The sequence below is a fragment of the Hordeum vulgare genome, chromosome 5H (genome assembly GCF_904849725.1).
Source record: "Hordeum vulgare subsp. vulgare chromosome 5H, MorexV3_pseudomolecules_assembly, whole genome shotgun sequence".
Taxonomy (NCBI): Eukaryota; Viridiplantae; Streptophyta; class Magnoliopsida; order Poales; family Poaceae; genus Hordeum; species Hordeum vulgare.
In genome coordinates, this window is record NC_058522.1 from 59,598,503 (window position 1) to 59,611,380 (window position 12,878).

General features: G+C 42.5%; 1 protein-coding gene across 1 annotated transcript; it reads left to right on the forward strand.

The window, feature by feature from the left end:
• Positions 1-382: 382 nt before the first annotated feature.
• LOC123398288 lies at positions 383-1,640 on the forward strand. Its single transcript, XM_045092768.1, has 2 exons — positions 383-1,261; positions 1,369-1,640. The coding sequence occupies exons 1-2, from the start codon at positions 594-596 to the stop codon at positions 1,451-1,453; spliced, it is 753 nt and encodes a 250-aa protein (XP_044948703.1). The 5' UTR covers positions 383-593; the 3' UTR covers positions 1,454-1,640.
• The last annotated feature ends 11,238 nt before the right edge of the window (positions 1,641-12,878 follow it).

The window sequence follows — 12,878 nt, forward strand, 5'->3', positions numbered from 1 at the left end:
ATAAAAATAAAAGTTTCTGGAAATAAAATAGTTTTTTGAGAAAAAGAAAAGTTCGTGATCTTTATAAAAGTATTAATGAAGCTCACGAATTTTTTATTAAGTGATAGAACTATTTTTTCTGTAAAGATAAAAGTATATGAATTTTAAAAATTCACGTTTTCTGCTGCTAACTGAAATATGAAATATGGTCATGCTATTATTCCGACCAACGTTGTTTATAACATGATCATGTTGCATATTGCAAAAGATGCATTTATTTCTAACATTTGCCCAACGGTAATGTAGATTAATTTGCATAGGCAATTGTATAATTATATTAACCAACGTTATTTAATGCATATAATTGTTGTACTGATCTCACTTCAATTGTGATTTCAGGAGGTTTTCACCTAATGAGTTGCCTCAAGGACGTTCCTACACTCAGAGGTGATAATTACCGTGAGTGGAGGAAGAAGGTTGACATGGCTCTCTGCATTGCTGAGGTGGATTAGGTTCTGGAGGAACCACAAACAGTTTCACCTCCAGAGCCAGTCAGAGATGCTGATGATGATGAGAGTTGGGAGAAAAAGAAATGGGATTGTGGCAAAGAGGAGATGTCATACTCCATAAATAACAGGAAGTGGATAAATGCCAACAAGAAATGTTTGGCATTTGTAAAGAACACAATTGACACCACCATTGTGGGCTCAATTGCAGAGTGCCCTACCGCAAAGGAGATGCTAAACAAGATAAAGAGTCAGTTTACTGGCTCTTCTAAGACCTATGCCACCCAGTTGATAAAACAACTGGTGACAGAGAGCTACACTGGAGGTGGCCATGGCATAAGGGAGGACATCCTGCGGATGAGCAATACGGCAGCCAAGCTCAAGCCCATGGATGCGGATCTAGAGATCAAACCAGCTCTCCTCGTCCACCTGGTCATGGCTTCGCTGCCTAAGGAATTTGAGACCTTTGTTGTGAACTACAACATGCAGCCCGAGACATGGGACATAGAAAAGGTCATAGCCATGTGTTCACAAGAAGAGGAGAGAATCAAAGATTCACATGGTGGCTCCCTGAACTATGTGAAGGAAAAGAAAGGTTTTCCAACCCAACAAAGGTTCTCCCTCAAAGCCACATGGCAAAGATTATGGCAAAGCTCCCGCTCATTATCACCAAAAGCCTATCCCAGTAGACAAGGACACTTGTATGTACTGCAAGGAGAAATGGCACTACAAGAAGAATTGTGTTGCCTGGCTAAAGGCCTTCATGGCAAAGAGAGGTAACGATATTGTTTCCTTTGTAAATGAATCTTTGTATTTAAAGTTTTCAAAATCTACTTGGTGGATTGACTCAGGAGCAACTGTTCATGTTGCAAACTCTTTACAGGGGTTCAGTTCGACGAGGACCATGTGCCGAAAACAAAGAAGTATTGAAGTCACAAATGGTGTCCAAGCAGAAGTTGAAGCTGTAGGTGACGTCTCCTTGGAGCTAACCGAAGGATTCAAGATTTTGCTTAGAGATGTACTATTCATGCCTTCATGTAATAGGAACTTAATAAGTGTTTCATGCTTAGACAAAGACAATTATCAATGCTTTTTTGGACATGGTAAATGTACCATTTGGTACAATAATGATTATGTAGGCGATGCCTTCCTCCATAATGAGCTTTATCTGTTATCACTTCGTGAAAAAGTGAATTATGCAAATAATGTGAACGTGCAAAGTTCCTCGTCGAACAACGAAAAAAAGAAAAGAAAGAGAACTCACGACTCCTCGAAATTATGGCACTGTCGATTGGGCCATATTTCCAGGGGGAGAATAGAAAGATTAATCAAAAGAGAAATTCTTCCCAAGTTGGAGTGCTCTGACTTAGAACAATGCATAGATTGCATTAAAGGAAAATATGTAAAACATATAAAGGAAGGTGCAAACCGAAGCACAGGAACACTAGAAATTACCCACACTGATATTTGTGGACCGTTTCCGGTGAAAAGTGTGGATGGTTATGATTTTTTCATAACATTCACAGACGATTACTCCCGCTTTGGGTACATTTATCCAATCAAAGAAAGAAATGAAGCATTGGATAAATTCAAGATATTCAAAGCTGAAGTTCAAAATCAGCTTGACAAAAAGATTAAGATCGTGAGGTCAGACCGTGGGGGGAGTACTACGGTCGACACACGCCATATGGCCAAGTCCCCGGACCTTTTGCAAAGTTCTAGCAGGAGACTGGCATTATTGCTGAGTATTCAATGTCGGGCGAGCCTCAGCAAAATGGAGTAGCTGAAAGGCGTAACCGTACCCTCATGGATATGGTGCGCAACATGATGAGTTACACCGACATGCCATTGGGATTGTGGATGGAGGCGCTTAAAACCGCCATTCACATTCTCAACAGAGTACCAAGCAAGTCAGTGCCCAAAACACCGCACGAGCTATGGACAGGAAGAGTGTCATCCCTTGTAACTTCCCAAATTTTCCTAATTTGGAATGTTTTACAATTGTAGCTAAGCATCTATGCATGTTGGTTGAAATAAAATTTGGCATTTGATTTCTTTCAAATTTTCCTCTTTGCATTTCTATTTTTCTTCGTGCAAGAAGTGTCGGGAAACAATTTCTTGCAAGCAAGAAAGAGAGGAGGAATATGACCCTCCAAAACCAGGGGCACTTTTGATATATTTTGAGCCTAGAAAACCAAAACCTTGTTGAGAAAATATTTGCAAAAGAAAATAAAGCTTTTAGGGTTTTTCTGAAAAAAAACATTTTTTTTAAGTTTTTATTTTGGCCTTGGAAAAATGTCAAACGTGTAGAGATTTTTTTCTGAAAATTTTGATATATAATATCACTATTTTTAGATTTTATTTATTTACCTTTTTCTTTGATTTACTTTCTGTTTTTAAGTAAATAGAAAATAGGAAACCTTCTCTGTTTTTTTTGGAAAACGCCCGAGCGACATTTAAGGCCACGTGGGCCGAATCCCCCACCCGGATCCGAGTTGGATCCGGATCGGCCACCGATCCTCTCAGCCTCGCCCCTCCTCTCTCTGGCAGTGGGCCCCCTCACCGATCCAATCTCCCAGCGCCCCTTCTTCCACCTCGGGCCGATGCCCTTCCTTACAACGCCGGCCACCTGATCCCCTTCCCTCCCCACCTCAGCCGATCCCCTTCCCCCTCTGCCCCCGATTCCTTTCCCTCCCGAGAGCCCCCCTCTCCCCTATATAAATAGCCCCCTCCGCACCTCGCCCCCCCCGTAGCCACCCATCGCCGCCCCTGCCCTGCCGCTCGTCGGAGCAAAGCCCCAGGGAAACGACTCCACCCCGCCCCGGCCACCACCTCGCCTCCCCGCACCAATCAACCCCACCAGAGAGTTCGCCGCCTCCACCACACCCCATTTCCCCCCTAGACCGCCCCTCGCCGCCCCACACACCCCACTCCTCGCCGGAGTTCGGCCTGCAAACCGAAGCCAGGAGCCTCCCTGCTGCTCGCCCCCGACGCTCCCTCGACTCCCCGACGCCGTCACTCAACGCCGGAGCCCCGCCGCAACCTCCCCGACACCTCGGACGCCGCTGGAGCTCGCCGGAGGCCCATCCCCGTCGACCACCACTTCCTGCCTCGCCGGAGTCAACCCAAACCCCCTGCAACCCACGGTGAGCACCCCCACCTCCTGTAGCCGTTAGATCAAAGATCAACGCCTGAGATTATAACCCGCGTACCCCTTCGATTTTTAGTTAAAAACCGACTGGTTTTCTTCCCCACTTAACACTAGCCGACGCGGTTTGTTTAGTTATCGGCCGTTTGCTAGTTATCCCCGCAGCACACACCACCTGAGCCAATTAGGAGCTGCCACCTACCCCCTGTTTACTAGATCTAATTTTTTCCTTTTTCCTGTTTTAGTTAGAAAACAGAGAGAGTTTCAATTTTGTTTTCCCTATAACTTTTGATCTAGAGGTCCAATGAGGTTGATTCGTTTTCCAGTAGATCACAATGTTCTTGTAGTTTTCGAAAATATATTATTTGCCTATGTTTGAATTTTGAAAATTTGAATTAGATCAGATTTAGTTTAAATCTTGTCTTGCTTATTCCAGGAGTTTAAAAATATATTTTAATTTGATTCTTTTTGCTGCTGCTTCCTAGTGATCATATCTTTCAGTAGTTTAAGTTTCATTATTTTTTAAATATTTTAGTTGGGGTTTTATCAAAAACAGATTCTGTTTTGATTAGGTGAAGTGAATTTCTTGACTTTATGCAATAGTAGTTTATGCTAGTGATGTTATTCTACTTGCTAATGATTGTAGTGCTTATGGTGTGTATTTGTTTGTATCGATAGATCACCCGGAGTGCGAAGCGTGCTACTTAGAAGCGCTTGATAATGACAACTATCAGCAAGGCATGTCATTTGATCATGTATTACCTATGTTTTATGCATTGTAGTTCTACCCTTCAACACCCTATTGCATGCTGAGTAGGTACTTGGAAATTTTGGTTACTTGTTGTAGTATCATGTGCTAGGCACCCAACAACCCCGTTACTTGGCCCGGGACGACAAATTCTATATTGCTATGCTTGTGTAGACGGGGTTCTGGTTGAGAGTTTATCACGAGTGATGCGAGAATAATTTAATAACCAAGACCGGTTAAGACAAGACTTTTCAAGACCTCGTGATGCAATGCAACTCTGGGTGAAGGACGGTTTAGATGGGCTCCCTGGAGAAACCAGTGGACGACCCGAGATGCATGGGGAAGTGCCATGACATCTTGCGGAAAGCTTCACCCAGGCTCGAAGAGATGGACGGAGGCTTCAAGACCCAAGGCTTACCTGCACAGCCACAAGTCATTATGGGCTCTGGCTTGGTTGGACAACGCGGCGACTCTTGATAGGCGGTGCTAGCAGATGTAGAAGAACGGTAGGATTGGATGGGCACCGACAGGGGATCAGAGGGACCCGTTGAAAGATCATGTTTTGATCATCCGGTCTTCAAAAACCCTGAAGTGCGAGGATATACCCGGAGGCGATCAAATCTTGTGGGGAACGTGTGCAAAAATCTGCAGAGTACCCAAACCTAATCGATTAGCCGTGTCCACGGTCATGGACAACTTGAGCCGAAGGCATTGAAATTTTCCTGAACTCTCAACACAATTTAAAAATGATGTGGGAATTATCAACAACTCGGGTACGAGAATTGGTTGGCGGAACCATCTCGTTAACAACCAACAATGTAGTAACATTTAGCTTTTAGCCCTCTCTTGATGTAGGAGAAAACTTGCTTTTCGCTGAAAACTTATAGCCCCACCTTCCATATATGCATGTAGAATAGATGATTATTATTTCAGCCCCTCTCTTTGATGACTTGCCGGCATATTCCATATGCTGACCTACACGGCTGCAATGTATCATGTTGCAGAGTACTTTTCCGACCAGGAGTGAGGCTACGATCTACGCTCGATGATATGCCCTGGAGTCGGATGGACTCGTTTACCTTTGAAGCTTCCGCTAGTCTTCGTTAGTTATCTCATGAGATGGCCTTCAGCCACTTTATTGTAATCTATTATTGTAATAAAGTACTCGATATGAGATTTTGATTAATAAAGCTGTGTGATTGAACTCTCGATATATACATTGATGTATTGTGTGTGTACCAGCATGACCTTGGGATGGTACGGAAACACCAGAGACTTGGCCGTTTTAGGTCGGGTCGCTACATCCCTGCAACACCTCAGGGTGTGGGGATGTCCATCTGAGGCCAAAATGTTTAATCCAAACATTGGAAAGTTAGATCCAAAGACAATGAGTTTCCATTTCATTGGATACCCTGACAAATCAAATGGTTTTTGTTTCTACTGTCCAGAAATATACACAAAGTTTGTAGAAACGAGACATGCTGTCTTCTTAGAGGACGAAATGATGAGGGGGAGCTTGGTAGCTCGGAAAATAGAACTTGAGGAGAAAAGGGTGCATGCACCCAATCCGATGATTCAAGAGCCATTTTTATCGCTACCTGGTGTGACTCCAACGATGACAACTATGGGAGAAGACCCGGAACCTGTCCTTCAGGAGCCGACTGAACCTGTTGTGAAAGGGAAGTGAAGCAAGAAATAGTAGAAAGTGTGCCACACAATGAGGCACTTAGAAGGTCTAATAGAACAAGAAGACCTGCTATTTCTACTGATTATAAAGTCGATAACATGGAAATGGTTCATATGGAAGGTGATCCTGCCACATATGAAGAAGCCATTAAAAGCCCTCACTCATCAAAATGGCTAGAGGCAATGGAAGATGAGATGAAACTGATGAGTTCCAATGATGTTTGGGACTTAGAGATTATTCCTAAAGGAGCAAAGACAGTAGGCTGCAAATGGGTCTACAAAACAAAGTATGATTGTAATGGAAATATAGATAAGTATAAAGCCCGACTTGTGGCAAAAGGATTTACACAAAGAGAACGGATAGACTACAATGAGACTTTTTCTCCAGTCTCTTGTAAGGATTCCTTCAGAATCATAATGGCACTAGTTGCTCATTTTGATTTAGAGCTGCATCAAATGGATGTAAAGACGTCATTCTAAACGGAGATTTAGAAGAAGATGTCTACATGAAACAACCCAAGGGTTTTATCATGGAAGGCAAGGAAGATATGGGATGCCGCCTAAAGAAATCCATTTATGGGCTAAGGCAAGCCTCTAGACAGTGGTATATAAAGTTTAATGATACTATTAAAAGGTTTGGATTTCAAGAAAATGTTGAGGATAACTGCATTTATGCAAAGTTTAAACATGGGATATATATTTTCCTAATATTGTATGTGGATGATATCTTGCTTGCAAGCAATGGTGTTGTTCTACTACAACAAACAAAGAAGTTTTTATCCTCGAACTTCAACATGAAAGACCTCGGTGATGCATCATACGTTTTGGGCATTGAAATTCACCGAGACAGGAAAAATGGAGTCTTAGGACTATCACAGAAAGCATATTTAGAGAAAGTTCTCAAAAAGTATAATATGCATAAATGTAAAGCCACACCTGCTCCAATAGTCAAGGGCGATAGTTTTGGGAATTACCAATGTCCCAAGAATAAGTACGAGCTCGATGAAATGAAAACAGTACCATAAAGTTCGGCTGTTGGAAGTTTACAGTATGCACAAGTGTGCACACGCCCTGACTTAGCTTTTATCACCGGGGTACTTGGTAGATATCAAGAAAATCCAGGCCAAGAGCACTGGAATATGGCAAAGAAACTTTGCGTTATGTGCAAGGCACAAAGGAAATCATGCTAACATATAGGAGATCTGATTCCGTTGAGATAAACGGGTACTCAGACGCAGATTTTGCGGGAGATAGAGATGATAGAAAATCCACGTGTGGGTACGTGTTCACTCTCGTTGGGGGAGCTATTTCACTGAAAAGCTCCAAACAGACCATAGTTGCATCGTCCACGATGCAAGCAGAGTTCATAGCATGTTTTGAAGCCACCGGGAGGTGATATGGCTAAAGAAATTTATACCTGACTTGAAAGTGGTAGATTGTATTCACAAACCACTAAAGATATACTGTGACAACCAGCCCACGACATTTTATGCTCACAACAACAAGTCGAGTAATGCTCCCAAGACAATAGATATAAAGTATTATGTTGTGAAAGATAAAGTCCAGGATCAAACTATAAGTCTCGAGCATATAAGTACGAAGTATATGCTTGCAGATCCGCTAACGAAAGGCTTACCACCCAGTGTGTTCAAGGAACACTTAGCCGACATGGGTTTGATGGAAAGCCTATGATTCCTGGATCATAAGAGGCCCAAACGCAAATGAATTTGTTTCAAAAAAAACGTGTGTTGTAGGTGTATGACTCTATCGGCAATTAAGCTGTGACAATGAGACATGCTCTACATGCCTATATGTGATGGAACATATTAAATAGAAAGTATAAAGTCAAAAGTAAAAGTTGAGATCAAGGGGGAGAATGTTAGGTTGATCTCTGATGACCCACAAGTATAGGGTATCTAGCGTAGTCTTTTCGATAAGTAAGAGTGTCGAACCCAACGAGGAGCAGAAGGATCTGACAAGTGGTTTTCAGCAAGGTAATCTGTGCAAGCACTGAAATTATCGATAACAAGTAGTTGTGTGATAAGATGATTCGCAACAAGTAGCAAGTAGCAAAAGTAACAACGGTGCAGCAAAGTGGACCAATCCCTTTTGTAGAAAGGGACAAGCCTGGACAAACTCTTATAGGAGGTAAAGCGCTCCCGAGGACACATGGGAATTTCTGTCAAGCTAGTTTTCATCATGTTCATATGATTCGCGTTCGCTACTTTGATAGTTTGATATGTGGGTGAACCGGTGCTTGGGTACTGCCCTTACTTGGACAAACATCCCACTTATGATTAACCCCTCTCGCAAGCATCCACAACTACGAAGGAAGAATTAAGACAAAGTCTAACCATAGCATTAAACTAGTGGATCCAAATCAGCCCCTTACGAAGCAACGCATAAACTAGGGTTTAAGCTTCTGTTACTCTAGCAACCCATCATCCACTTACTACTTCCCAATAACTTCCTATAGGCCCAAATAATGGTGAAGTGTTATGCAGTCGACGTTCACATAACACCACTAGAGGAGAGACAACATACAACACATCAAAATATCGAACGAATACCAAATTCACATGACTATTTATAGCATGACTTATCCCATGTCCTGAGGAACAAAAGTAACTACTCACAAAGCATAATAATATTCATGACCAGAGAGGTATTGAATAGCATCAAGGGTCTGAACATATAGTCTTCCACCAAGTAATCCAACTAGCATCAACTACAAAGAGTAATTAACACTACCAACAACCTTACAAGTACCAATCGGAGTCGTGAGACGGAGATTGTTACAAGAGATGAACTAGGGTTTGGAGATGAGATGGTGCTGATGAAGATGTTGATGGTGATAAGTCCCCTCCGATGAGAGGAGTGTTGGTGATGACGATGACGACGATTTCCCCCTCCGGGAGGGAAGTTTTCTCGGCAGGACGTCCCTGCCGGAGCTCTAGATTGGTTCTGCTCAAGTTCCGCCTCGTGGCGGCATCGATTCCTCCCGAAAGCCTCCTCGTGATTTTTTCTGGAACGAAACCCTCCTTATAGCAAAAGAGGGGGGCCAGAGGGCCAACAGGGAGCCCACAAGCCCCCTAGGCGCGGCCAGGGGGTAGGCCGCGCCTAGCAGGCTTGTGGCCTCCTGCTGGCTCCCCTCTGGTACTTCTTCGACCCTGTATTTTTTATAAATTCCAAAATAAATCGTCGTTGATTTTCACGGCTTTTGGAGTTGCGCGGAATAGGTATCTCAAACTTGCTCCTTTTTCAGGACAAAATTCCAGCTGCCGGCATTCTCCCTCTTCATGTAAACCTTGCAAAATAAGAGAGAAAAGCCATAAGTATTGTACCGTGAAGTGTAATAACAGCCCATAAAGCGATAAATATCAACATGAAAGCATGATGCAAAATGGATGTATCAACTCCCACAAGCTTAGACCTCGCTTGTCCTCAAGCGAAAGCCGAGATCAATAAATATGCCCACATGTTTAGAGAGAGAGGTGTCGACAAAACAAGATACGGACATGCATGCATCATGATCCTAGTTGGAACGGCAATATCATCATATCATCTCTTATGCTAAAGTGATAATTCCTTCACAAAGTAAAGTATGGATCAAGAACCTTACTGAGAATTAACAACCAATAGCCTTTAGTCATTGAAGCAATTGCAATTTATCATAACATCAGAAAGAGTCAAATAAGAGCTTGTGAAGCAAATCCACATACTCAATCATCCTTTCGTCTTCTACAATTGCTACAACTCACGTGGTACTCATGAGATCAAAGTTTCAGTCGGACACAGAGAAAGATAGGGGCTTATAGTTTTGCCTCCGAACTGCTTACGTCAAGGGTAATGCCAACAATAATAATTCATGAATACTTACTTCCAATTTGACATATGACTATAGATCTTTCCCTAGCATATGACGTTAGCCAAGATAAAGGCGAAGTAAGGAATTGGTGTAGATCACCATGACTCTTTCAAGGGAAAAAAGTAAAGGTCCAAGATAGGCCCTTCGCAGAGGGAAGCAGAGGTTGTCATGCGCTTTTGAGGTTGGATGTGTGTCCTCTTAGTGTGAAGGAACGTCACTTTATATTGCCTCCTGTGATAAAGAACTTTATTATGCAGTCCGTCGCTTTTATGTCTTCCTCATCACAGGTTCATACAAAGCTTATTTTCCACACACTAATAGATCATACATAATTAGGGAGAAATTTTTATTGCCTGCACCAATGACAACTTACTTGAGGGATCTTATTAATCCATAGGTAGGTATGGTGGACTCTCATGGCAAAACCGGGGTTGAAGGTTTGTGGATGCACAAATAGTATCTCTACTTAGTGCGGAAGTTTTGGCTGATATGAGGTGGAAGCGATCGTCACATGCTAAGGGATCTCTAGTCATATAACATTGTTTGGAACCAAGCAAACATAATTCATTATGTTGTCTTGCTTGTACAACATCTACTTCTAAGCATGCAATAGTTTAGTGAGTGTTCACAATCATAGATGGTGTCAAAGATGATATATTTATATGTGGTCCTCTCCTTCTTTATCACTTCCTATTAATTGCAACAATGACCAAGGTCTATGTTTGTCCACCCTCAACAAGTTTCTATCATCATTCTTTTTATATGTGAAGCCATCACTTCCCATAAGATCATTACATGATCTTTCATGCTTTTGTTCTTTTATCATTCTTTTCTTCCAGATCATGGCATGAAGCAAGACCCTTAACTAAGACACTCTTTATTATAAGGCTCACGAGCTCGAATACATCGGGGTGACACAAAGCAAAACTCAAGCCTAAAACACTAAGAACTTTATCCTACTAGAGGAAGATAAAACCAAAAAGGAACGAACTAAGAAAAGGTAAAGGCAAAAGATGTGATGGTGATACGATACCGGAGCAACTCCCCCAAGCTTGGCACAAGCCAAGGGGATTGCCCATACCCATGCTTAGTTGTCTTCCTTCGATGGTGATGGTGGTGGAGTTGTTGCAATATGGGTTTTATCCTCCGTCTTCCAACGCATAGGTGCTCCATCATGGAAAGATGACCGAGTCTCCGGAATCCTCAAATCTGCAGCCAACCGTATTGATTTAAATCTATACTCATACTCACAGTTTTGGTTCTGTAGGTCATAGATCTGGCCTTGGAGGTGATCAATTCTGTCATAGAGCCTGGAGAGGTGCTTCCCGATGTCATTGGCATCGATCTTGTGCTTGTTGGTGAACTCCGTGATCATCATGTGGTTAGCGTTGAGTCCACACTTCACCATCCCTTGGCACTTGAAGACTTGTTGCTCCATTGCTTCGAGCCTTGCCTCCACGTTGCCGGGCTTCTTGGCCCCCTCAACATCACGGATGTGCGGCATCCCCTCACGCATCTCGATAGATTGAGGGTGTTGCAGCACTCCCGCGGGGTAGGGATTGATGACCTTCTCGAAGATCTTGTCCTTCAGAGCTTTTGGGGACGTCATAGCGATCTAGATCTGCAGCAGAAACAAGCTCGAAACGAAAACAGAGGAAATTTCTGTGATACGAGGGTCAGACCTTTCGGGAGAATATATAATGATTTTTTTCCGACCAGAAGGAGTACTTCGCAAGAAAACGGAGTCTGGGAGGCACACGAGGTGGTCACAAGCCCCCCAGTCGTGACCAGGGGGGTAGCCCGCGCCTGGCAGGCTTGTCGCCTCCTCGTGCACTTTAAATTTTTCTATTTTTTCAAACATTCCAAAATGGAGAAAAATTCCTACTGGAAAAGTTTTGGAGTCGGTTTACTAACCGAATCACACACCTCTTCATTTTCGGAGTCTAAAACAGGCTGATAAATATCCCTTATGTACTCCTGCGGAGTTATGGTATTGATAATATTGCTTTCAACATTTATGGGAGTACCTGAGATATAATGCTTGATTCTTTGCCCATTTACCACTCTTGGAAAATTACCTTCCGTGTTGTTGATCTTGATGGCACCGGAACGATATACTTCCTCAACAATTTAAGGACCTTCCCATTTAAAGAGAAGCTTGCCTGCAAAAAATCTTAAATGAGAATTATATAGCAAGACATAATCACCTACATTGAACTCACGTTTTTGTATCCTTTTATCATGCCACCTCTTAACTTTTTCTTTGAACAACTTGGCATTTTCATATGCCTGAGTTCTCCATTCATCAAGCGAGCTAATATCAAACAATCTCTTCTCACCAGCAAGTTTGAAATCAAAGTTGAGCTCTTTGATTGCCCAATAAGCCTTATGCTCTAGCTCAAGAGGTAAATGACATGGTTTACTGTAAACCATTTTGTACGGAGACATGCCCATGGGATTCTTATAAGCAGTTCTATAAGCCCACAGTGCATCATCAAGCTTCTTAGACCAATTCTTTCTAGACCTATTAACAGTCTTTTGCAGAATTAGTTTAATCTCTCTATTACTTAGCTCTACTTGACCACTGGACTGAGGGTGATATGCAGATGCAATTCTATGGTTGACATCATACTTAGCAAGTGTTTTACGGAAAGCACCATGAATAAAATGTTGAAAGGACGTGGATGTCACCTAGAGGGGGGTGGGTGAATAGGCGCTTTAAAATAATTACGGTTTAGGCTTGAACAAATGCGGAATAAAACTAACGTTTAATTTGTCAAGCACAAAACCTACAACAACTAGGCTCACGTATGTGCACCCACAACTTATGCTAAGCAAGATAAACAACTAAGTGATAGCAAGATATATGACAATAAACAATATGGCTATCACAAAGTAAAGTGCATAGGTAAAGGGTTCGGGTAAGAGATAACCGAGGCACGC

Bases quoted from the DNA above. Each gene is read 5' to 3' on its own strand.
- LOC123398288 (XM_045092768.1), top strand. From the start codon at position 594: ATGTCATACTCCATAAATAACAGGAAGTGGATAAATGCCAACAAGAAA. The intron at 1,262-1,368 runs GTAACGATATTG...AACTCTTTACAG, and splicing joins GGCCTTCATGGCAAAGAGAG to GGGTTCAGTTCGACGAGGAC.